Source organism: Cnephaeus nilssonii, assembly GCF_951640355.1.
Source record: "Cnephaeus nilssonii genome assembly, chromosome: 9".
Lineage (NCBI taxonomy): Eukaryota > Metazoa > Chordata > Mammalia > Chiroptera > Vespertilionidae > Cnephaeus > Cnephaeus nilssonii.
This window is the reverse complement of record NC_137080.1, coordinates 88,810,766-88,836,952: the sequence shown is the minus strand read 5'-3', so window position 1 is coordinate 88,836,952 and position 26,187 is coordinate 88,810,766. Positions and strand designations below refer to the sequence as shown.

The 26,187-nt window shown below is 41.8% G+C and overlaps 1 protein-coding gene across 1 annotated transcript in view; it reads left to right on the top strand.

Moving 5' to 3' along the window:
- The window catches only part of DNAH8 (dynein axonemal heavy chain 8), a gene marked incomplete at its 3' end in the record, with an annotated part of 261,455 nt that overhangs the window by 67,695 nt on the left and 167,573 nt on the right, over nucleotides 1–26,187 (top strand). Inside the window, exons 21-26 of the mRNA XM_079779684.1 lie at nucleotides 11,680–11,755; nucleotides 12,650–12,842; nucleotides 18,589–18,785; nucleotides 19,344–19,470; nucleotides 22,750–22,985; nucleotides 24,941–25,045. Coding sequence (XP_079635810.1) covers nucleotides 11,680–11,755; nucleotides 12,650–12,842; nucleotides 18,589–18,785; nucleotides 19,344–19,470; nucleotides 22,750–22,985; nucleotides 24,941–25,045 — 934 coding nt within the window. The remainder of the gene's footprint in view (nucleotides 1–11,679; nucleotides 11,756–12,649; nucleotides 12,843–18,588; nucleotides 18,786–19,343; nucleotides 19,471–22,749; nucleotides 22,986–24,940; nucleotides 25,046–26,187) is intronic.

The following is a 26,187-nucleotide window of genomic DNA, read 5'->3' as shown; positions in this document are numbered from 1 at the left end:
GACTTTTTTAATTTTATTTATTTTTTATCCCCAAGGGTGCGATGAACTATTATAAGTACTGGGGGTGATCCAAATCTGGGAATAATTTTTAATGACAGTGTAGGATAATATCATGTAAGGATATTCTTTGTTCTAGTCCATGGGAATTCCCTTTCAGACTGGCTGTCCATTTCTTTTTATATAGACAAGGTCTTAGTTACATTTTCTGCACCTCTACTGGGGGCACGTAGTGATAGTAGTGACACCCTTTCTTTGGTGTCCACACAAGCCAGAAACCTCTCTTTAATTGTACACACAAAGGAGCATTGTTTTGATTATGTATCATACAAAAGGGAAGCTGGGTGGAGACCCCTATGTATTTATACTTTCTTGCCCCACCCATGGACCTCCTAGATGTCCAGGGTGTTTGGTATTATTGGTAACTACATTAGTCAGAGGATCAGCCCACGTAATGGGTCTTACCCATGAAGGGTCAGGAGTATAAGATCAAAATACTTACCCTCTTGTCCCCGGTAAAATTACCTTACATCTGATGATTGCTAGCGTGGCTAGAAAGGCGTTCTCAGGCATTCTTGGGTTTCTGGTTACCTCACAATTTCTTCCCTGAGGTTTGACGTTCTGATTGATGTTTCTCTGTTTCTGGATCTATTTTTCCCCCCATCAGTTTATGTTGTTCATTATATTCCACAAATGAGTGAGATCATGTGATATTTATCTTTCTCTGCCTGGCTTATTTCACTAAGCATAATGTTCTCCATCTCCATCCATATTGTTGCAAATGGTAAGAGCTCCTTCTTTTTTACCGCAGCGTAGTATTCCATTGTGTAGATGTACAACAGTTTTTTAATCCACTCATCTGCTGATGGGCACTTAGGCTGTTTCCAAATCTTAGCTATGGTGAATTGTGCTGCTATGAACATAGGGGTGCATATATCCTTTCTGATTGATGTTTCCAGTTTCTTGGGATATATTCCTAGAAGTGGGATCACTGGGTCAAATGGGAGTTCTATTTTTAGTTTTTTAAGGAAACTCCATACTGTTCTCCACAGTGGCTGCACCAGTCTGTATTCCCACCAGCAGTGCACGAGGTTTCCTTTTTCTCCACATCCTCTCCAGCACTTGTCATTTGTTGACTTGTTGATAATGGCCATTCTGACAGGTGTGAGATGGTACCGCATTGTTTTGATTTGCATCTCTCTGATGATTAGTGATTTAGAGCAGGTTTTCATATGTCTCTTGGCCTTCCTTCTGTCTTCTTTCGAAAAGTGTCTATTTAGATCAGTTGCCCACTTTTTGATTGGGTTGTTTATCTTCTTTTTGTTAAGCTGCATGAGTTCCCTGTAAATGTTGGAGATTAAACCCTTATCGTTGACATCATTGGCAAATATGTTCTCCCATGTAGTGGGCTTTCTTGTTGTTTTATTGATGGTTTCCTTTGCTGTGCAAAAGCTTTTTATTTTGATGTAGTCCCATTTGTTTATTTTCTCTTTAGCTTCCATTGCCCTAGGAGCAGTATCAGCGAAGAAGTTCTTTTGGCATATGTCAGAGATTTTTTTGCCTGTAGATTCCTCTAGTATTTTTATGGTTTCCTGTCTTATGTTTAAGTCCTTGATCCATTTTGAGTTTATTTTTGTGTATGGTGTAAGATGGTGGTCTAGTTTCATTTTTTTTTGCATGTATCTGTCCAATTTTCCCAACACCATTTGTTGAAGAGACTGTCTTGACTCCATTGTATGTTCATGCCTCCTTTGTCAAATATTAATTGAGCATAGTGATTTGGATTGATTTCTGGGTTCTCTAGTCTGTTCCATTGATCTATATGGCTGTTCTTGTGCCAATATCAAGCAGTTTTGAGAACAGTGGCTTTGTAATACAGCTTGAAATCTGGTATGGAGATCCCACCTACTTTGTTCTTCTTTCTCAGGATTGCTGTGGCTATTCGGGGTCTTTTTTTTATTCCAGATGAATTTTTGGAAAGTTCGTTCTAGGTCTGTGAAGTATGCCGTTGGTATTTTAATGGGAAGTGCATTGAAATTATAGATTGCTTTGGGTAATATGGACATTTTGATGATGTTGATTCTACCAATCCATGAACATGGTATGTTCTTCCATCTGTTTATGTCTTCCTCTATCTCTTTTTTCAGTGTCCTGTAGATTTCCATGTATAGGTCTTTTACCTCCTTAGTTAAGTTTATTCCTAGGTATCTTAATTTTTTTGGTGCGATGGTAAATGGGATTGCTTTTTTAGTCTCTCTTTCTGTAAGTTCATTATTAGTGTATAGAAATGCCATAGATTTCTTAGCATTTATTTTGTATCCTGCTACTCTGCCAAATTCATTTATTAAGTCTAGTAGTTTTTTGATGGAGTCTTTAGGGTTTTCTATGTACAGTATCATGTCATCTGCAAATAAGGACAGTTTTACTTCTTCTTTTCCAATTTGGATGCCTTTTATTTCTTCTTCTTGTCTGATTGCAATGGCTAGTATTTCCAACACTATGTTGAACAGGAGTGGTGAGAGTGGGCATCCCTGTCTTATTCCTGTTCTTAGGGGAAATGGTTTTAGTTTTTGCCCATTGAGTATGATGTTGGCTGTGGGTTTGTCATATATGGCTTTTATTATGTTGAGGTATGATCCTTCTATTCCCAGCTTGCTGAGAGTTTTTATCAAGAAAGGGTGTTGGATTTTGTCAAATGCTTTTTCTGCATCAATTGATATGACTATATGGTTTTTATCTCTCAATTTGTTTATGTGATGTATCACGTTTATTGATTTGCGAATATTGTACCATCCTTGCATCCCAGGGATAAATCCTACTTGGTCGTGGTGTATGATCTTTCTGATGTATTGCTGGATTCGATTTGCTAGAATTTTGTTGAGGATTTTGGCATCTATGTTCATGAGGGATATTGGCCTGTAATTCTCCTTCATTGTGTTATCTTTACCTGGTTTTGGTATTAGGGTGATGCTGGCTTCATAGAAGGAGCTTGGAAGTGTTCCTTCTTCTTGAATTTTCTGGAATAGTCTGAGGAGGATAGGTTTTAGCTCTTCCTTGAATGTTTTATAAAACTCCCCTGTGAAGCCGTCTGGCCCCGGGCTTTTGTTTGCTGGAAGCTTTTTGATAACTTCTTCAATTTCTTCCATAGTTATCAGCCTATTGAGATTTTTAGTCTCTTCCTGAGTAAGTTTTGGAAGGTTGTGTTTTTCTAGGAATGAGTCCATTTCCTCCAGGTTGTCTAGTTTGTTGGAGTAGAGTTGTTCATAGTATTTTTTGACAATCCTTTGTATTTCTGTGGGGTCTGTTGTTATTTCACCTCTTTCATTTCTGATTTTGTTTATTTGGGTCCTCTCTCTTTGTTTCTTGGTGAGCCTGGCTAGAGGTTCATCAATCTTGTTTATCCTTTCAAAGAACCAGCTCTTGGTTTTGTTGATCTTGTGTATTGTTTTTTTGGTCTCTATGTCATTTATTTCTGCTCTGATCTTTATTATTTCCTTTCTTCTGCTCACTGTGGGCTTTTCTTGTTGCTCCCTTTCTAATTCTTTGAGTTGTTGAGATAGATGATCTATTACCATTTTTTCTTGTTTTTTGAGGTAGGCCTGTTGAGCTATACATTTGCCTCTCAGGACTGCTTTCATTGTGTCCCATAGAATTTGCAATGTTGTGTTTTTATTGTCATTAGTCTCCAGGATGTTTTTAATTTCTTCTTTGATCTCATTGATAACCCAATCATTGTTTAGTAGCATGCTATTCAGTTTCCAAGTGTTTGAGTTTTTTGGAATGTTTTTATTGTAGTTTATTTCTAATATTATGCCATTGTGGTCTGAGAAAATGCTTGATATGATTTCAATCTTTTTGAATTTGGGGAGACTTTGCTTGTTACCCAATACGTGGTCTATTTTTGAGAATGTCCCATGTGCACTTGAGAAGAACGTATAGTCCATGGCTTTGGGGTGAAATACTCTGAAGATGTCAATTAGGTCCATCTGATCTAGTGTGTCATTTAGAATTGCTCTTTCTTTGCTGATTTTTTGTCCAGAGGATTTATCCATTGATGTCAGTGGTGTATTAAAGTCCCCTACTATGATTGTATTGATGTCGATCTCTCCCTTGATATCTTCCAGCAGATTTTTTATGTATTTGGGCGCTCCTGCGTTAGGTGCATATACGTTTACCAGAGTTATATCTTCTTGCTGGATTGCTCCCTTTAGTACTATGTAGTGGCCTTCCTTATCTCTTATTAAAGCCTTTACTTTGAGGTCTATTTTATCTGATATAAGTATTGCAACCCCAGCTTTTTTTCTCATTTCCATTTGCTTGAAAAATGTTTTTCCATCCCTTCACTCTCAGTCTGTGTGAGTCTTTTGCTCTAAGGTGGGTCTCTTGTAGACAGCAAATATATGGGTCATGTTTTCTTATCCATTCAGCTATCCTATGTCTTTTGATTGGTGCATTTAATCCATTTACGTTTACTGTTATTATTGATAAGTATCTGTTTGTTGACATATTTTTCCTTAGTGTTTGTGTTTCTTCTTGCCTTTCTCTTTCTTCTTTTTACAGCAGCCCCTTTAGCATTTCTTGCATTGCTGGTTTGGTAGTGATGAACTCTCTTAGCCCTTTTTTGTCTGTGAAGCTTCTGATTCCACCTTCAATTTTGAATGATAGCCTTGCTGGGTACAGTATTCTTGGATTCAGTCCCTTGTTTTGCATCACTTTGTATATTTCATTCCATTCCCTTCTGGCCTGGTGTGTTTCTGTTGAGAAATCAGTTGATATTCTGATAGGAGATCCCTTGTAGGTAACTTTCTGTTTCTCTCTGGCAGCCTTTAAGATTCTTGCTTTGTCGTTGGTGTTCGTCAATTTAATTATGATGTGTCTTGGTGTCGGTCTTTTGGGGTTCAACTTGTTTGGGACTCTGTGTACTTCTTGGACTTGGATAGTTTTTTTCTTGCCAATATCAGGGAAGTTTTCTGTCATTATTTCTTCTAACAGGTTTTCTATTCCTTGCTTCTCTTCCTCTCCTTCTTTTATCCCTATTATTCGAAGGTTGTTTCGTTTTGCGTTGTCCCGAAGCTCCCTTAGGCTCTCCTCTTGCTTTTTAAGTCTTCTTTCCAGTTGCTGCTGTGTTTGTGTGTTTTTTCCTACCTTGTCTTCTAATTCGCTGATGCGGTCCTCAGCCTCTTCTACTCTACTCTTTAAGCCTTCCATTGTGTTCTTTATTTCAGCTATGTCGTTCTTCATCTCCTCTTGGTTTCTTTTCATGTTGGTGACATTTTCATTCAGCTCCTTATAGCTCTCATTGAGTTGTGTGTATTTGTCATCCATCCGTTTGAACATCCTTATAACGAATACTCTGAATTCTTTCTCTGTTAAGCTGCTAGCCTCAAGTTCATTTAACTCCCTTTCTGGTGATTCTTCCTGTTCCTTCCTTTGAGAATTTCCTTTCTGTCTTCCCATGTTTTCCTGTAATGTTTTAATTGTAGTTCCAATTGCTTTGCTACCCAGGATCTTTTGGTGATGGTGCTACTGGTATAATCTCTCAGTTCTCCTGGGCTTGGCAATCTAGTGTAGCTCCCTACTTGAGCTACTTGGGTTCTCTTGATGTAGGCCTGGAAGCTTGAGAGGCACAACTATGGTGTCTAAAAGTCAGCAGCTATGGAGTGGGGTGTCCCAGTTTTTGCTGTCTTGCACCCTTAGTTGAAATCGCGCATGTCCAGTGGGAACTCACAGTGGCACCCAGGAACCGTCTGTTGGGAGAGCTCCCAGTAGCACCCTGTGTGTAGATGGGCTCAGGGTGCCTGCCTGTTGTAAATTCCCTTCTGTGAAGGTGTGTTTGCAGGTGCACAGCTCTGACGCACTTTGAGGGACTCTGGCACTGAAGTTAAACAGCTAGGGTGTATGTGGGAAGTTATTCAGGAGAAAGGAGTTCAGAGTTTTTGCTGTGGGGTAGCGCGTCCTTGGCTGTACAGAATCACTCCCAGCAGGGGCTCAAAGCAGCTCCCCAGAGAATCCTGTGGATATATGGGCTCAGGGCGCCTTCCCTTGCTGTGGCTGTGAGTTTGCCAGCTCTGGAGTGTGCGCGAACTGGTGGCTCACCCGCCGGCGTACACCTCTGACGCAATTTGAGAGACTCTGGCACTGAAATTAAACAGCTAGGGTGTATGTGGGAAGTTATTCAGGAGAAAGGAGTTCAGAGTTTTTGCTGTGGGGCAGCGAGTCCTTGGCTGTACAGAATAACTCCCAGCAGAGGCTCACAGCAGCTCCCCAGAGAACACTGTGGATATATGGGCTTGGGCCGCCTTCCCTTGCTGTGGCTGTGAGTTTGCCAGCTCTGGAGTGTGCGCAAACTGGTGGCGCACCCGCCGGTGCACACCTCTGACGCAATTTGAGAGACTCTGGCACTGAAGTTAAACAGCTAGGGTGTATGTGGGAAGTTATTCAGGAGAAAGGAGTTCAGAGTTTTTGCTGTGGGGCAGCGAGTCCTTGGCTGTACAGAATAACTCCCAGCAGAGGCTCACAGCAGCTCCCCAGAGAACACTGTGGATATATGGGCTTGGGCCGCCTTCCCTTGCTGTGGCTGTGAGTTTGCCAGCTCTGGAGTGTGCGCGAACTGGTGGCGCACCCGCCGGCGCACACCTCTGATGTAATTTGAGAGACTCTGGCACTGAAGTTAAACAGCTAGGGTGTATGTGGGAAGGTATTCGGGAGAAAGGAGTTCAGATTTTCTGCTGTGGGGCAGCGCGCCCTTGCCCGCACAGAATCACGCCCAGCAGGGGCCCAGAGCAGCTTTCCAGAGAACCCTGTGGATATATGGGCTCGGGGCGCCTTCCCACGCTGTGGCCGTGAGCTTGCCAACCCTTGAGTTTGCCAGCCCTTGAGTGCACGCGAACTGGTATCGAGCCCGCCGGCACAAAGCTCTGAAGCCCCCTGGCACTGAAGTTGCACCGCAGGGGTGTCCCTGGGCAGTTATTTAGAAAGAGGCAGTTCAGAGATTCTACTGTAGGGCCGTGCACCCTTGACTGTGCAGAATAACCCCCTCAGGGGCTCTCAGTGGTTCCCAAGCACTGCCTGGGTAGTGGAGTGCCCGGGTGCCTATGGGCTGGGGACGCGGCGAGTCCTGAGTTCAGGCGCTGGGGAGGGGGAGGTTGTACTTACTGCTTTCAGCGGTGCACTTTTGGAGATGGAGGTCTCAGGGTTCGCGCTTCTGCAGCTGGGGTGCCAGGTCTTCTACCAGAGTGGCTGTAGTGACCAGGTTTGCTTCCGAGACCAGACTAGGTGGTGGTAAGGTTAGGATTCTAGTCTCTAGCAGTTCCGTTCTTAAAGATGGCAGGGTCTCTGTGCCACTGGTGTCCTCCCTGGAGTGTTTGCAGCGGCCGCGGGGTTTTGCCAACCAAGACTGCCTGGATTGGATGCCCCCTGGAAGAACTGCAGGGTCTAACTGTCCCTATTTCATTCACACACACACCCACACAGGTCCACACACACCTCTGTCACTCCTTCACTTGATCACACGCTCACCCTCCCTACCTACCTGCCGGTCGCCATCTTTCTCTCTCCTCATTGGATTTTCAACGATCATTTTCCTAGTGACTGTTGAGGTTGAACACATTTTTATGTTTCTGAACCATTTGTGCTTTCTCTTCCTTAAAATTTGTGTTTCCCTTCCCTTCTCTTCCTGAACACTCAAAAATAATTTATTTACTTGCATGTTTTATTAAAGTCTCCAGGTTCTTGTGTATTTCTTATCCCACTGGTTGCTTAGTGAGGATAGGATGTGTGAGGGGTAAACTCTCTGATTCTTTATTTTGAGTCTAAAAATGCCCCTTTTTTTTTCTCTCTCTTACTTTCATGACAAGTTTGGCTGGATAAAATTCTTTTGTTTGTCTCTCAGCACTTGGAAAGTACTTCATTTTTTCTGATCTATTTGTTGCTGATGAGAAGTCTGCAGTAATTCCAATGGAAGATTGCTTTTTATCCTGGATGTTCTGCAGTTTTCTCTCCCTGTGAGGACTTGTCTTTATTTATCCTGCTTTGTTCTCAGAGTGCACTTTCTATTTGAGGGCTTATAGTGTTTCTTAATTCTGGAAAATCCCCAGCAATTTCCTCTGCAGTTATTGCGTCTAGAACATTCTCTCTCTATTTTTGTTTTTTCCTTTTTTTGGGGGGGGGGGAATGGAAGGGAGAGAGGAAAGGAGGGAGGGAGGAATGAGAGAGAGATAGAGATAGGGAGAGAGAGAGAGAGAGAGAGAGAGAGAGAGAGAGAGAGAGAGAGAAACATCGATGTGAGAGAGACACATCCATCATTCCCTGACTGGGGCTGGGGATTGAACCTGCAGCCCAGGCACATGCCTTTGACCAGGAATTGAACCTGCAGTTCTTTGATGCACTGGCCAGTGCTCTAACTAGTGAGCTGCACCAGCCAGGTGGGACATTCTCTTATGGAACTCCTAATAGCTGAACATTGAATAGATTGACCACATAATTTATTGTTCCAACTAGGACTCTTTTTGTGAGGGACATGATTCAGGTAAAGGGTCAGGACAGACTTAATCCAGACTGTCCTGGGCACACTGGACGTGTGGTCATCTCAAGTACTGGGGCCTCTCCTCCCTAGCGCCTAACTCCTCTGTCATTTAGTTTGTCTTTTTCATTTCAGGGCTACATTATGGGCCAGCATCTCTGTATCTAGTATAAAGTGATTTTATCTGTTGCCTCTTAAACATTTCAATGAATACTTTTTCTTATAATTTCTGCCTTTTTAGTTGAGCAATTTTGGAAGATAGCCTTCATTTATATCTTTGAACGTTCTCATTATACTTATTTAGAGTTTGTCGTACTTCTCTACATTGACTTTTATCTGGAGTGAGTTTCTGGTTCAATTATTGATTTCTTTAATTCCCTTTCTTACTGTTAGACATAGTCATGCTTGTTGGGATTGTACTTCATATATCCTCTTTGAGCCAGAGATTTTTTTGTTTTTGAGTCTTTGTCTCTCCTTCCCTGTCTCCCTGTCTAGGAGTTTCACCTTTGCCTCCACATGACCCTCAGAATCTTGAATATAGATCCAGGTCTTATTGGTTCACAGTTATTGCCTCCTGAAGAGGTACTAGAATATGGCAGGTTCAGCTGGGAGCACACAAGAGGTCTGGCTTAGTCACTTATTGGGTTGCTGTGCCTTTGCTTCTGTCACTCCAGGCCTGCATCTTCTGGAAAAACTGTAGCTGCAGGCAGTTGGTTGTATTTATAACTGGAGGTGTAGTTTCTCAGTAATGACAGCATTTATTTGCTGGAGGCTAAGTCCAGCGGGTCATAATAAATGCGAGGAGTCCTCAAAAGGTTGAATGGACACTCTCAGCAGGGCTGAAAATCTGCATATTGTTACCTGCTGCTGGAACAGCCGAAGGCAATTCCCCTAACCTGATGATCCTTTACTGTTTACCGGACCTTACCTTTGATATGTATATCTGCTTTGCTACAGGGAAAAATGTGGGAATAAAAAGCCATGGGTCTGGAGATTCGGAGAGCTTAGTCACTAGAACTAAGTTTCTGCCTGGCTTTCCCCCATGTCTTCAAAATTTATATTTCATGTCTGGTTTATTCATTTATACGCAGCCCTCCAGATTCCTGAACCCTTAATGTGAAAAGATCCTAGCATTTATTGCTATGGAAATTTTACATCTATCCTATATAATAAAAGCCTAATATGCTAAGTGTCTGGTCAGCTGGTTGGCTGTTCAACCAATCAAAGTGTAATATGCTAATGATATGCTAAGGCCTCTATGATGTGCACTGACCACCAGATGATCCTACTGGTAGGTTAGTTCGCTGCTGGGGTCTGGCCGATAAAGACTGAACGAGACAGGCCGGACATGCCCTGGAGCCCTCCTGTGGTCCCTCCCCAGCTGGCCAACCTCCCATGTCCCTCCCTGGCCCCAATTGTGCACCGGTGGGGTTCCTTGGCCTGGCCTGAGCCCTCTCGCAATCTGGGACCCCTCGGGGGATGTCAGAGAGCCGGTTTTGGACCAGTCCCACAGGCCAGGCTGAGGGACCCCACTGGTGCATGAACTTGTGCACCGGATCTCTAGTATATATATAAAAGGCTAATATGGTAAGTATCCAACCGTCCGACCACTCGCTATGATGTGCACTGACCACCAGGGGGCAGATGCTCAATGCAGGAGCTGCCGTGACACGCACTGGCCATTTACAGAGAAATGGCACCATGGACCTGGTGCCCACAAAGCAATACTCAGCTTCCCCCAAGTGGGACACAGGCCCTGCCACCACCCAGGAGCGACACCCATCAAATCGCAGCTGATGCTGCCAAGACCTCCTGGTGCAAAATGCGGCCCACAGCCCAGCCCAGAAATGGTGGCTGTGGGCTCTGGGTAATGATGGCACATAGCAATGCCCAGCTTCCTCTTCCAGTGACTTGCCTCCTTGGAGTTTCTTCAGCCTAGGAACATGGCTTGCTTTATAGCCAGGTGCAAACATTTTACACTTTAACCAAATGTCTGTGAAGCGTTTTCCTGTGCCTCATCTCATTTGATCCTCACAGAAGTGCTGGTGTAGGTAGATAGGAGACTCAGTGGAATCCTATTTTCTTTTCATTAGCCAGAAAGCAAAGATTTAGAAAGTTTAGAAACTTGACTCAACTGAAAAGAAGTAAGAAATGGTGGACCTTGAAAATGACTTTAGGTTTTCTCACTGCACAGAATGTAGTCAAACACTGCTGTAGTTAAATATTTTACCCTTTGTTTTCCCTGCACTATCTACAATAATAATGTGCTTCGTGTTGATATTTACTATGTTGCTGACAATTACCTGAAAGAGAAGTTGGGGTGCTTCACTGGGCTGGAAAAAGTTTAGCTAAATCAGGTCTAATTAAGCAAGTTTATTCTCTCTCTATATATAAAAGGCTAAGTTGACACACACATGGGCGATACATATAAAGCTCTCACTGGCACCAGTCACACATGTGTGTTTCGATCTGCCATTGTCGATTGTGAATTTGGTTGACACTTCTATTATAGAGAAAGGGCAAATAGCATTATTAAAATATTTATTCTAATTAATTTCCTTTCAGTGTGCACGAATCCATGCATCAGGCCTCTAGTTTATTATAATTTTGTCTGGGATGGGGACAGATGTCAAGGCAGAGGGAGATAACCAAACTAATTTGTAGCTCTGGTATATGTCAGTTACTGTACTCGTGTGTTTGTATGTCTATACTTCTGTCTGAGCATGAGAGAGATTGTTTAAAAAGAAAGGTTTTTGGAAACTTTGACCAAAAACCTCCTGTTTAACCTTGTAAAAAAGCATATATAGAAGAATACATGAAGGTATATGCTTTTTGTTGGTGAATCTTGTCCAGTATTTGTTACGGGGCTAGGAAAAAAGAATGCTTTTAACACATTATTAAATGCTTTCGACTAACAGAACAACATTAAAATACTATAAAATGTATATGAGACTTAACATTTTATTTCCAGGAATATTGTCACTGTCTTTTTTTTTTTTTTAGCTCTCTGAAATTTATAGTTTCTTTATAAAAATATTCTCTTCATGTAATATAGTATTTTGAAATTATTTTTATTTTTTAGGATTGAGTGCGGTAGCATAGCAAGCTATTTATGAAATTATAGGTTAAGGTTGATCAGTTAAATGTCCATCTTATTACAGCCTCTATGGACGAAAGCGGATAGAAGATGTCATTTCCTTTATAAAAACGGAAGTACATCTTGCGATTCCTAATGTGGTAAGAATGAGCGAATAGTCAAGTTAATGCAACGATACTTGGGTAATGTATTTGACAAGGATTACACGAGAACTGAACTTTCATTTATGGGAACCTCTTGGTCCTATATATCTTTCTATCTCTCCTTCGTATTTAACAAAAATAAAAATATTATCGTTAATACCTGTTATAAAAATTGCTCTGCATAGCTCATGGTGTGCTGAAGTTGAGTCAAGCGTCTGGTCAGCCATCAGTTAGCAAGTATTCTAAAAATCTTGCTTTTTCTTACTTCAAACATTAAATTACCTAAATAAGACCTCCTCAAACACACGACCGTGAGGCAACCCACTGAGGGTGGCAGAATAGAAAGAGAGAGAGAGAGAGAGCCTACGCCCTGAGCACCATGGAACCCTTGTGCTTTCTCACGGACCGTCTCTCCCACCACCCCCCGCGTCCCGGCTTCTGGAACTCTGACAGGCGCACGCTGTGAGGGTCAGAGTTAGGCCAGGGGGACAGGCTGTGGCTCACCTGCTCATATCCCCGCGGTGGCCTCCTGGAGGACAGCGCCTTCGCTTAATTGGCACAGTTCAGAGACTGAGGTCAGACTCTTGGCAGGAGAGCTTCTTCAGTGGTTTTGCTTCATGGACACCCAACACATAGTCCACAATTTTTGGCTGCATCCAGCCCCCCTCACAGGGAAAGGATGACAGGTCCTGTGCTTGACCTTCTTGCCTGCAGGAATCCAGAAAGTCCGCATGCAGTCTGCACTGCCCTCATACCCCTCTCCTGAAAGCAGCCTTTTCTTGGGGCAGCTGAGGCTTACCCCACTCGGGCGGGGGCGGGGGCGGGGGGTGAGAAGCAGAGGGACGGATCACATGTGCCCACAGAACCAGGGACTTGTTTCTTCTTCCACAGGTGATGGTTCCGAGCTTGGATGACATTCAACAAGCCATTAACCGGATGATCCAGTTAACCCTGGAGGTCAGCAGAGGAGTGGCTCACTGGGGGCAACAGCCCACCCGGCACATGAAGAGTCTCAAGGTCAGTCCCAGCCGCACCACCGACCTGGCCCATCCAAGCGCAGGAAAACAGCTGAAGAGGGAAGAAAGTAAGAACGCTACGTCTCAGATCCATAGAGTCTTTGAATTACAATGAACAAGTGCCCTTCTTGGACTCTTCCTGGGTTCAACAGCATGTAGATATTTTTAAAAGTAATTTTTATATGTTTATTTGTTAAGTTTTGCATTGAAAAACTAGTCTTTTCCACCCTCCACTTTTTTAAAAGATATGTTTTTATTGGTATTAGAGAGAGAGAAAGAGAGAGGGATAGAGAGATAGGAACATTAATGAGAGATACATCAGTTGGCTGCCTCCTGCACACTCCCTACTGGGGACGTGCCCACAACCCAGGCATGTGCCCTTGGCCAGAATCAAACCTGGGACCCTTCAGTCCGCAGGCTGATGCTTTATCCACTGAGCCAAACCAGCAAGGACATATCATACATTATTTTTAACTACAGTCACCATGCTACATGAGGTCTCCAGAACTTATTCATCTTATAACTGAAAGTTTGTATCCTTCGATCAAGTTTGTATCCTTTTCCTCCACCCTCAGACTCTGGTAACTACTATTCTACTCTCTGTTACTATGATTTTTTTTTTTTACAATGAAATGTTTTCATTGTAAATATGTTCAGCCTTAAAAAGAAGGAATTCCTTCCATTTGTGACAACATGGGTAAATCCAGAGGGCATTATGCTAAGTGAAATAAGCCAGACACAGAAGAAAAATATTGGATAATCTCATTTATGTGTGGAATCTAAAAAAGTGTCAAACTATTTTTCTGAAAATATATTACCTCCTTCGGTAACCAGGGAAATGCCAATTAAAGTAAGGTACCCTGTGGTTACATGAACAGGTGGCCCAGACCCCCATGCCACCTTTCCGTGTTGCATAAACACTCCCCTCTCAGCTCACCTCTATGGTCTCATGGGGTATTCCCTGTTAACCAGCTAATAGAGGACAAAAACAATGTCAGGCCTGGCCTGTGGTGCGTTGGCTTGATGTTTTGGTGTGAGCTGAAGTGCACTAGAGCCTACTCAGGAGTGGCCCTTAAGGACTGTGAAAGGGGGAGTTTCCCCATGGTCAGAACTTCAAGTAGCATGTCCTTCTGAAGGAGGGAGAAGTGATCTGAAGCGAAGGTATACATGGACTCGTGGGCAGTGACGGTGGCTGGACAAGTTGTGCAGGTCCTAGGAGGACCAACACGGGGAAATCAGAGGCAAGGAGGCATGGGGGAAAAGCCTGTGAATGAATCTATGAATCTATGGATCTGTGAATATACAAACTTAGTGACGGGGCTAGGAATGAACCCAGAGGAGAGGACTGGAATCCAATTGTCTGATTTTTAGTCCATTAGTCTATTATTGTAGCAGGCCAAATGTAAAGCTAAAAACCGTAAGGTGCAAGAATCTTTCGACTAATCAACAACTTTGCAAATAAGAATTCTATTCTCTGCCATATTATCAACTAAGTTGTGATGGTAGAATAAAGGCATTTTCGGACATGGACTGTCTTAAAAATTTACCCAGTGCACCCTTCTCCACAAAGTTACTGTACCCTTTCCAAATGAGAAAATAAAGCAAAGAAAAAAGAGAAGAAGACATGAGATGTAGGAAACAGGAGTGAAATGCAGCAGGGAGGTGAAGGGAATTCCCAGGTGGATGACAAAGGATGAGTACCCAGGGACACATGTAGTCTAAGCTTAGAGGGCCACCAGTGTAACTCAAGAGATAGACAGTGTTCGCTGCTCTCGCCACGGTGCCTGGTGCCATCGTACTGTCTTTTAACTTGAAGACTGAATGCCGGGCGAACCTGGTCCATATTCTTGTCTGTGCTTGCCTGCTTTCAGCATGTGCTGACAAAGTCGCTGCTCTACTCGCTTTGCTAGGACAGTGGTCGGCAAACTCATTAGTCAACAGAGCCAAATATCAACAGTACAATGATTGAAATTTCTTTTGAGAGCCAAATTTTTTAAACTTAAACTTCTTCTAACGCCACTTCTTCAAAATAGAATCTTCCAGGCCGTAGTATTTTGTGGAAGAGCCACACTCAAGGGGCCAAAGAGCCGCGGTTTGCCGACCACTGCCCTAAGTCAGCAGAAGCTCGGGTCACTCTGAAGTGACAGCGCCTTTGGCCTGCTACTGAGAACTGGGGGGAAGGTAATGTGGTCCAGGAGAATACGGAGTAGCCCACTGTCCTGGCCCTGTTCCTGCTGGACATCCATTACTTGGCTCATAAACACAGCCCGGCCAGGTGCCCTGATTGCGATGAGACCTGTATTATCTCTCTACCTTAGGACTCACTTATGATCCTACACCATGGCTTCCTCCAAAGGGGTGTCGTCAGCCTGCAGGAAGCTGCAGCAGGGCTAGACCCAGAGACTAGCTTCTTTTCTCCTGGGAGCCTCTATCTAGCATGAGCATTAATGTTTTTATTTCACAGCTGCGTGTGTCCTTTGGCTCAGTTTTTAAAAAATCAAACAACATATTGTCTAGAGATAAGTACATTGGTTTATCTTCAAGTACATCTTCAAGGAAAATTCAGGAGAGCAGTTAGTTACCTCTGGGAGTAAGGGAATGTGATTGGAGAGAGGCCGAGAGAGGATTACTGATATCTTGGCATTCTCTTCTGAACCTGGTGCCGAGTACATTGAAATTATCTTTTCCTCCTTCGGTATATGCTTTATATACTTTTTAATTCTTTTTAAACAAGTGTATCATATGTGCTTCTGTATATATGATATATTTCACTCACCCACATACATACTCTTAGCAAACTAGGAATATGAGGGATGTTCTGATAATGCTATCCATGGAAAAATTTAGAAGCATTTCTTTTCCATTAAAATGAAGAAATTATTTTATCAGTTTTATTTAATATTTTACTGGAGATCTTCACTATGAATCAGACAATAAAAAAATTAGATGGGTAGTTAGAAAAGAAGCCAAGATTGTTATTTTCTTTTTTCTTAAATATATTTTATTGATTTTTTACAGAGAGGAAGGTAGAGGGATAGAGAGCTAGAAACATCGATGAGAGAGAAACATCAATCAGCTGCCTCCTGCACACCCCCCACTGGGGACGTGCCCGCAACCAAGGTACATGCCCTTGACCGGAATTGAACCTGGGACCTTTCAGTCCGTAGGCCGACGCTCTATCCACTGAGCCAAACAGGTTTCAGCCCAAGATTGTTTTTATTTAAAGATCATGCATAGAAAATTCAAGCAACCTAGAAACAACTATTATAACTAATAAGTTCAATAATATTTATGTATAAAGACCAATATATAAAAATAAAGAGTGTCTGTAAAGGCCAATAATTCAATTAAAATACAATACACTTATGTCAACTATATCTCAATAAATCTAGAAAGATGTAATAGAAAAAAACAGATTTTCAATAGCCACAAAACCACGAAGTTTATAAATAAATGTAAAAAATATTTTCACAGCATTTTTGGAGAAAATGGTTATTATTGAATGACAACTGGAATGAATTTATAACATGAAGAAGTCAATTCCTTGATTAATTTACAAATTCAATACAATTCCAGTAAAATTGCAACAGATTTTTTTCTATAATTTCTTAATCTAATTTTAATAATTTATTGTAAAATTATATGGAAGTGCAGAGAGCCAAAAATAGCTCAAAAATTGGTGAAGAAAAACCAGGTAGGGGCCCAGCAAAAGAGCAACCAATCAATGTTTCTCTCTCACATTGATGTTTCTCTCTCTCTTCCTCTCTCACTCTCAAATCAATAAAAAACATATCCTTGGGTGATGATCTATAAAAGAAAAAATTGATAATTTGAACTTTATTCAAATTAAAAAATCTTTGTTCTTCAAAAGATACCATGAGAAAAATTAAAAAGAGAAGCCACAGATTGGGAGAAAATGTTTGCAAATCAGACATCTGATAAAGTACTCATGTTCAGAATATAAAAAGGAACTCTCACAACTGAATTAAAATAAGATACTTCCCCTATTCCAAATGGACAAAAGATTAGACAGTTCCAACAAGAAGATGTATAAATGGCTAATAAACACATGAAAAGATGCTCAACATCCTTAGTTATTAGGAAAATGCAATTTTAATAAACCACGAGATAATACTATACACTAATTAGAATGGCTAAAATGAAAAAAAAAAGATAATTGACAATCCCAGTTGTTGACAAAGAACTTGGAATTCTGATGCATTATTGATGGGAATGAAAAAAGGTACAGCCACTTTGGAACCAGGTAGGCACTTCCTTAAAAAAAATTAAACATATCTTCAACATTTGGCTCAGCAACTCCAGCTTTAGGAATTTATCTAAGAGAAATGAAATCATGTGTCCATATAAAGGCCTGTATGTGAATGTTCATAGCTGCATTATTGGTAATAGACCCAAAATGCTAACAACCTAGATGTCCATTGGTGAATGGGTAAACAAAATGTGGTATGTTGATACAATGAAATACTTCTCTGCAATAAAAGGGAAAGAAATACCCAGACATGCACTATTAGTTAGTTAATTAACTTAATTAAGCCAATTCCTTGTCATTTTCTTTTGCTTGAATTTTGATTAAATATAAGACAAAAGAGCAAATAAGTGACTGGCCTTGGAGGAGACACTCAGCTTCAGCTAATTCTTGCCATGAAATGTGGACCCTTTGCTACCAGCTTTTAAGGGAAAAAGCTCAAAATCTGGAATTTTGTGTGAAATCTCATGATTTTTAATTGTTAACAGCTGTTTTAAAAGGTAAGGCACTGTTTAAGTCAAACAACAGTATCTGCATGGTCTCGGATGTATGATACTTGAAGATTTCCATTGAGGTTGTGACATGACCAGATTTTGGCAAGAGATGCTTATAGTGGTGGTTAGTAGTGATTGGGTGAGCTCCATGTACCAGCTGCTGAGCTGAAGACGGACATAGGTTGTCTCATTTCATTCTCACAAGTATCTCCATGAGGAGTAAATAACTTGCCTAAGGTTATGTGGGTAATAAATTCGGTGCCTCCCCTTTAACCACCATACTATTTTGGAAGGTAGCAATTTCAACTCTTTTGACCTTTTCTTGGAGGATTTTAAGTTTTGTGTTTTTTTTTTTTGGGGGGGGGGAGGGGCGTTAATCAATGTCTTTCAGTTCTCTCCTCTGAAAAACACAGTTTTTCCACATTCAAGAAATCTAGACCTTAAAATATTTTAAAATATTTTTATTGATTTTTAGAGAGAGAGAGAAAGATCGATGTGAGAGCAGAGCATGGGCTGCAGCTCAGGGATGTGCCCTGACTGGGAATCGATCCAGCAACCTTGAGGGTCACAGGATGACACTCAACCAATTGAGCCATGCCGGCCAAGGCTCAAAATAGTTTAATAAGACACAATAGTTTATTGAGAACAAGTTAAGAGCTTAGTTGGTTGAGAGTCATCCCGTGCACAGAAAGGTTGCCAGTTGGAATCCTGGTCAGGGCACATGCCTGGGTTTCGGGCTCATTCCCTGGTCAGGGGCATGCAGGAGGCAGCCGATCCATGTTTTGCTCTTGCATGGATGTTTCTCTCTCTCTCTCTCTCTCTCTCTCTCTCTCTCTCTCTCTCTCTCTCCTCCTCCTCCCTTCCCTTCTCTCTAAAAAAATCAATAAAAATATTTTTTTAAAAAGACGTGAAGTTAGCAAGAGAATAGTTCTTAATTACTTAGAGTGGGAGTCTTTAAAATAACACAGCTTGAAAAAGTCTATAAATATTGAAATTGATATAATGTTTAAAGTTGTATAGACATTGTCCATATTTTCAAACATCTGTTTTCAGGATCTTTTGAAGAAATAATTCCTGCGAGGAAGCTGAAGAATTTTTATCCAGGCGTAGCAGAACACAAGGATATTTCCAAGTTGGTCCTCCTCCTCTCTTCCTCGGTGAATTCTCTAAGAAAGGTGGCCCACGAGGCCCTGCAGGACTTTCAAAAATACAAGACGCTCTGGACAGAGGACCGAGACGTGAAAGTGAAGGTGCATTTCTGCTGTTTGTGATGCAGTTGGGGTTTGATTTGTTTAGATCTAATGTGTGCAGGAGCACCAAGAAAATATCAGTGATAATGACAGGAACTCATGAGCAGAGGTCAATAACCTATACATGCCAAGCACCTAACCCGTTGTGTCGTGTGTCATTCTCACAGCGACACTCTGAGGCTCAGGCAGATTTTGTTTAATTTGGGTAAACAGTTGAGCACCAGTTACGTTCAGACCGTGCAGGGTCCAGGCACTCAGCGTGTGCGCACCTACAGAGGCTCCGCTGTAGTAGTTTTGGTTAGGCTCAAGGAAACTTGAGAACTCTGAACAGCCATCCATGACTTCTGTGACCCGCCCTCCCACCGCTCTCTTTCAGTACTAACGGTTAGTTCGCCTCTTCCTGGTCTCTTCACCTGATAGCACAGACCAGTGTAAAAGTACCTAAGTAAGTGCAGTGTTCTCATGGAACTATTTACGTAGAGGATTGATACTTTTTACGTAAGGGATTTAATTTGGAGAAGAATCAAAAGCTAAAGAAAACACTGATTTTTCCCTCAGGACTTTTTGGCTAACAACCCCTCTCTGACTGAGATCAGATCGGAAATTCTGCACTACGCCACTTTTGAACAGGAGATTGACGAGCTGAAGCCTGTCATCATTGTAGGAGCACTTGAATTGCATACAGGTATTTAAAAATATTACGTAAAATATCTGTATTTTCACACGAAGCGTCACTTAATTTAGAAGCAGTCATTAAGCTACCTTGGTACAATAAAAGTTAAATATTTCTGGACCACCAATATTGTTCATATATGTGTTATAAATAATATGTATGTGATATGATATATTATGTATTTTTATATATAATATTATACCACAGTGGCTTAACACACTTAATCTGCAACACAGTTCCTCGATTGGCAGTCAAACAGCTAAGAGTACAAGGTGAAAGTTTTCATGAGGAGGGGTTGTATACCTGAGCTAGGAGTCAAACAGTTCGAAGTTGTGGGAACCCCTTTCACGTCCCACGTGGTTCAGGGTTCAGGTTCAGGGTTCGGGTTCTGGAGAAGGCTGCACACAAATGAAAGAGACTAGAAAAGTATTAATTTGGCGATATTGGGGGCCAGGCGGGAGCCCACCTCTAGGGGGAGGACTACACCCCGCTCTGGCCTAGCTATCCTTTTTATTAAGGTTTGGGATCCACCCATAGAGGCAGGCAATTCCAGTAATAGCCAATCAGCAAGGATTTACATAAGATTGACAGGTGGAAGTTGCTTCAGCTATCATTGTATCAATTAGATAGTGAGTGATTGGCTCTGGCCTTTCAGAGCTTCCAAGGTTAACCAGCCTTCTGGGTTCCTTGTCCACACCTCTCTGCTAGTGGGACAGTGATCGGTTTCTGACAGAAGTCTCCTGAAAAGTTAAACTGTTTGGGATTAGAGTATCAAAGGTGGATGAAGCAAACACTTAATGTCTGAAATAAAAGCCCAAAGTGACTTTAGTGCTTCCTGAAGTGAGGGAGAGCTAGGCTGGCCAGGCACAGAGCTCCCTGCAGAGCAGACTGGAGGTCTCACACTGTGGGCCTAAAGAGTTTACATCATCTGGAGAAGGATGCTTGCTTGGGTGAGACTATTGCTGATTGGTTGGCACTCACAGGCGGGCGTACTGAGTATGTTCCTCTTGATTGGTGGACATTCAGAAGAGAGGGGCTGACACTTACTGACTTGCAAAAGTATGTGAACTAAGGCGAATTGGTCTATGATTTGAGTTTAAAACTGGTTGTGGTGGCTACTTATTGCCATGGTTACAGAGGTACAATCAATTTTGTCTTAAGTTTGTGAGATAATTATTCTCAGAAAATATTTGAATGACCTATTTTGCACCAACTAAACACCTTAGGTAGGTTTTCACATCTGTGTTCAAGGAATCAGTGTACGGTGGCTCTCAAATTTAACTACCAACATTACTTGACCCCTTTTCTGCTGGTGTAGACAGTACCCACCTCATGAACTATTTTATATACGCTTAGCATAGTACCTGGCAAATAGTTAATGTCCAATAAATATTATATACTACTAGAGGCCAAGTGCACAAAATTCATGCACTGGTATGTGTGGGGGGTCCCTCAGCCCAGCCTGCACCCTCTCCAATCTGGGACATCCCTCTTACTGCTGGCTCCCAACCGCTCGCCTGCCTGCCAGCCTGTTCACCCCCTAACCACTCCCCTGCCAGCCTGATTGATGCCTAACTGCTCCCCTGCCAGCCTGATTGCCCCCATCTGCCCTCCCCTGCAGGTCTGGTCGCCCCCAACTTCCCTCCCCTGCTGGCCTGGTCGCCCCTAACTGCTCTCTCCTGCTGGCCTGGTTGCCCCCAACTGCCCTCCCCTGCTGGCCTGGTCCCCCGCAACTGCCCTCCCCTGCAGGCCTGGTCCCCCCCATCTGCACTCCCCTGCTGGCCCAGTCACCCCTAACTGCCCTCCCCTGCTGGCCTGGTCACCCCCTAACTGCCCTCCCCTGCTGTCCTGATTGCCTACAACTACCGTCCCCTGCCGGCCATCTTGTGGTGGCCATCTTTGACCACTTGGGGGCGGCCATCTTGTGCGAGGGTATGAGGGTCAATTTGCATATTACCTCTTTATTTTATAGAATTATATCTACAAAGAAGGGACTTAATTTGGAGAAGAATCACAAATACTTGAGGGGATTATTTAGCTAGAAACAGAAACTATATATCAAGGGCAATAATTACAAGAACTTTGGTAATGTTTTGGAAACTGTACTCTACCTATTATTTTAATGTTCTATTTGTTCCCTTGCAGTGGTTAGCACTATGATCCTTAATACAAAAATTAACTGTAGCACAGTGTTCTAGTTGGCCAGGTACTTGCTCTTAGAGAGAGAAAACTAAAAATGGGATAGGTGAAAATAATTATAAAGAAAGGGGAAGGTAGGCTGAATCCCTGGGGCCCGAGGAAAAGCAGAAAAGAGGCCCAGGAAGTATGGACCTTATGAAATAGAATCTCACAGCCTCAGCCAGCAGCTGGCCCTGTGTGTCTTCTCAGGGTACACTTTCCTCAGCTCCCTAGTCCTCTCAGTGTAAGTGTTAGGAGTTGAGAAGGGAGAGGTTATGTCTCCAGTTTGGCAGGGCTGGGGAGTTTAGGGTACCGAGAGGAGGAAGAGGAATGGGTAAGGATAGAGAAGGTAGAGTTGACTAGTTAGGACTGTTTTGTTTTTAAGGAACAGAAATCTACTTGAGCTATGTTGAAGGGAGAAAAGGTATATCCCAGAATCCAAGGTGCCACTGGGCTTTCGGAATGGACCAGAACCAGGGACAGTAGAGGAAGCTGAGGAAATCCTTTCTCTCTGACTCTCATTTCTTCTTCCCTCTGTGCATGACTTTTTCTGCTCTCCAGTCAAGGGGGCTCCCCTTAAGTCTTATTCCAACTCTCAAGAATGGACTCTGATTAGTCCATGAAAGGTCAAGATTGACTGGGACAATCAGCGAGGCCCAGGTTCAGGGTCAGGTTATACACATTCTCTAGCCATGTGAATGAGGTAGGAAGTGGAATAACAGGAAAACAGGCAGGTTTGGCAGACAAAAAATATATTATACTGTACTGTGTGGGGTTACCTAGAAGAAAAGGGGGTGATGCGTGAGGGCCAGAAACTGCAAGGTTCACGTTGGACAGTGCTAGAAGTAACTTCTGAAATTCTTCTTCATAGACTTTAGTGTCCTCATGCACAACTTAACTTACTCCACGGGGATAGGAATTAAATCTTCAAAACTGAGCAACCTTACAGCACATTCAAGTCGAACTAACTACTTTTCAAGTGCTCAGTAGCCATATGTGGCTGGTGACTGTCACATGGGACAGAGCAGTTATAGATGCTCAGATTACACATAAAATCAATCGTTTCAGAATGTCAGTTGTATTCTATTTTGATCTTTTTCTTGTCTTCACCAGAGCCAATGAAATTGGCCTTATCAATTGAGGCCAAGGCATGGAAGATGTTACTCTGTCGATACCTGAATGAAGAATACAAAAAGAAAATGTCAGACATGATAGCATTTATTAGTGATTATTTGAAAAAGTTATCTAGACCTATTCGTGATTTAGATGATGTCAGGTTTGCAATGGAAGCCTTGTCTTGTATCCGTGATAATGAAATTCAAATGGACATGACGTTGGGACCAATTGAAGTAAGAAATGATTGCATTTTTCATTTTAAAGTGCTATTAAAAAATAGAGAGACACTAAAAATGGATTCTGTTACCATATTTCATTATGTTATGGTACAGTCTGTCTATTTCTGATGTTGATTTCTTTGGAGGTATTTTGACAACTACCATCAGTGAACAGTAAACCAAGGAATATTGGTACATTAATAATGCTGCACTGGTCTAGAGGGTGTTCGTTTTTTTTTTATGCTGGCGCTGACCTTTTACAGAAGGGAATGGTTGCACTGTCACACACCAGTCCTAACATGTGAGGCAAGTTCTCCAAATATCTTTGTCTTTCCTTAGAAACCAGGTCTAGGTCTCACTCATGGCCAGTGGCACCCATGGGCAGCACGGTGCGAGTGGTCCTCTTAGGGCTTAGGCTTAATGGTAAGCTGCTGGAATGTAGATGAGCAGATGTTTTTAGGGAAGAGTACTGTGTTCACTAATTTTGCTAATACAATAAATGGCCATAAACTTAACGGCTTAGAACAACGCAGAGTTATTATCTCAGCGTTCTCGAGCTCAGTGATCTGAGCTAATATCAGGATGTCAGCAGGGCTGCGTTTCCTCTGGAGGCTCGAGGGAAGAAGCCATTCAGCTCCGAGAGGCTGGCGGCAGGCTTGGCTCACACGCCTTCCAGCAGTGGCATCTCTCCTGCTCTGCTCTGTCCTCACGTCTCTGACTCCTACTCTCCTGCCTCCACCTTTCCCTGGTGTGGACCTTATGATTACACTGGGCCCACACAGTCAACCCAGGGTAATCTCACAGGATAATTAAGTTGCTTAACTTAATTACACCTGCAAAGCCCCTTATGCCCTGTAAGGTAACGTAATCACAGGTTCCAGAGATTAGAATGTGGACAATTTTGGGGAGATCATTTTTTTGTCTATCATAACGGTTTTATGACTAATATTTAGAAGTCATGGCTCATGGTGATAATAAAAAATCAGACTTTTAATTCACTTTATTATTGTTTTTTAAATTCTCTATAGACAATGCACTCCTTCATTGCCTGCAATACCTGGAGAACTGGCATTTCCACTGCCTCCTTTTGGTACCCAATCTCATGGCTGAGCACAGCTTTCATATTTTTATATTTATTTCAGAGAGGAAGGGAGAGGGAGAGAGACATAGAAACATCAGTGATGAGAGGGAATCATCCGTTGGCTGACTCCTGCACGCCCCCCCACTGGGGATCGAGCCCACAACCTGGGCACGTGCCCTGACGGTGAATCAAACTGTGACCTCCTGGTTCATAGATTGATGCTCAGCACTGAGCCACGCCAGCCAGGCTGAGCATAGCTTTCTTGATCCCATTTAGAGTTTATACTTTTTGGTAGGTAATGAACTTCATACCTTTACTGCTTCTTTAAATATTAATATTTGGGATTTTGGATGCTGACCATCCATTCCTCAAGATTTAGCAAATCACCATACCATTTTTTCCCCCTGACTTCAGAAGCTCAATTCTTCAATATAAATTATTTTGGTAAAGCCAGTTGCTAATCCATTTCTTTAATCATTCAAGTTTCTGTTCTTTGAAGTATCCCCCCTATCATCATTTCGTTCCATTCCTTATGTAGCCAACTCATATTTTAATAGAGCACGAGACAATATTTTGCATAGTGTTGACACAAGATCAAGTAGGAGAGAGAGGCAGAAAATGATTCTAGGGATATTTTCTAGGGTCGATCTCAGTGTGATCTGCCTACAGCTCCATCAGAATCACCTAGGCACTTACTACATGCAGATTTCAGGGTCTCGGATTTAAGTCAGTGAGAATCTAGAGGTGCTTCTTTACATGGTTAGTATTGGAACCAAGTCTCCTGGAGTGTGCTGTTCGCTAAGACATAGGAATATGTTTCTAGAAGGCATCTAAATCATTTGACAGTTGCTTCCCTTGTGATGTTTTTGAACTCACCCTCACTCCACAGGAAGCCTATGCTATTCTAAACAGATTTGAAGTTGAAGTAACCAAAGAAGAATCAGAAGCAGTGGATACCTTGAGATATTCTTTCAACAAATTGCAGAGCAAAGCTGTAAGTACAAACTTAATTCTTATTTTTTACTTATAAATTCTTATGTAATTCTTATAGTGACTTGCTTAAGTCACTGTCTCCAGAAAAAACACACACATTTCATACTTTTTAAAAGATAAATATATATTATTTTAACCACTTTATTGATATATAATCCACATAAAATTTACCATTTCACAGTATACAATTCAGTGATTTCTACTATATTCACTGAGTTGTATAAACACCATCACTATTTAATGTTAGAACTTTTTCATCCCCCAAAGAAACCCTAAACCCATTAGCAATTACTCTTTATTTTCTCACCACAGCCTCTGGCAACCACAATTCTACTTTCTATGTATGGATTTGCCTTTTCTGGATATCTAATATAGATAGAATCATACACTGTGTAGTCTTTAGTGACCGGCTTCTTTCACTTAGCATAATATTTTCAAGGTTTATTTGTATTGTCTTGTGTACCAGTACTTTATTTTCCTAATGGCTAATGATGTTGAGCATCTTTTCGTGTGCTTTTCAGCCATTTGTATATATTCTTTGGAGAAATGTGTATTTAAATCCATTGTTTTTAAAATTGGGTTATTTATTTTTGAGTTATAAGAGTTCTTTATATATTTTGGATATAAGTCCTTTATCAAAGGATTTGAAAATATTTTCTCTCATTCTGTGGATTGTCTTTTCACTTTCTTGATAGTGTCTTTTGAAGTAAAAGGTTTTAATTTTGAAGAAGTCCAATTGGCATAATTTTTATTTTTTTGCTTGTGTTTTTGGTATCATATCTAGGAAATCATTGCCGAATCCAGGATCATGAAGACTTACTATTATGTTTTCTTAGGAAGAGAGTCTTAAAATTTTTTAGCCCTTACATTTAGGTCTCTGATACATTTTGAGTTAATTTTTCTGTGTGTTGTGAGTTTTGGGTCCAGCTTCATACAAAAGCATGTAGATATCCGTTGTCTCAGTGCCATTTGTTGAAAAGTCTATCCTTTCACCAATGAATCGCTTTGGCACCCTGTTGACCATCAGTTGACCCTAAGTGGAAGGGTTTATTTCTGGACTCTCAATCTATTCTGTTGTTCATATGTGTACTTCTATGCCAGTACCATACTGTCTTGATTATTGTAGCTTTGTACTGTTTTCTT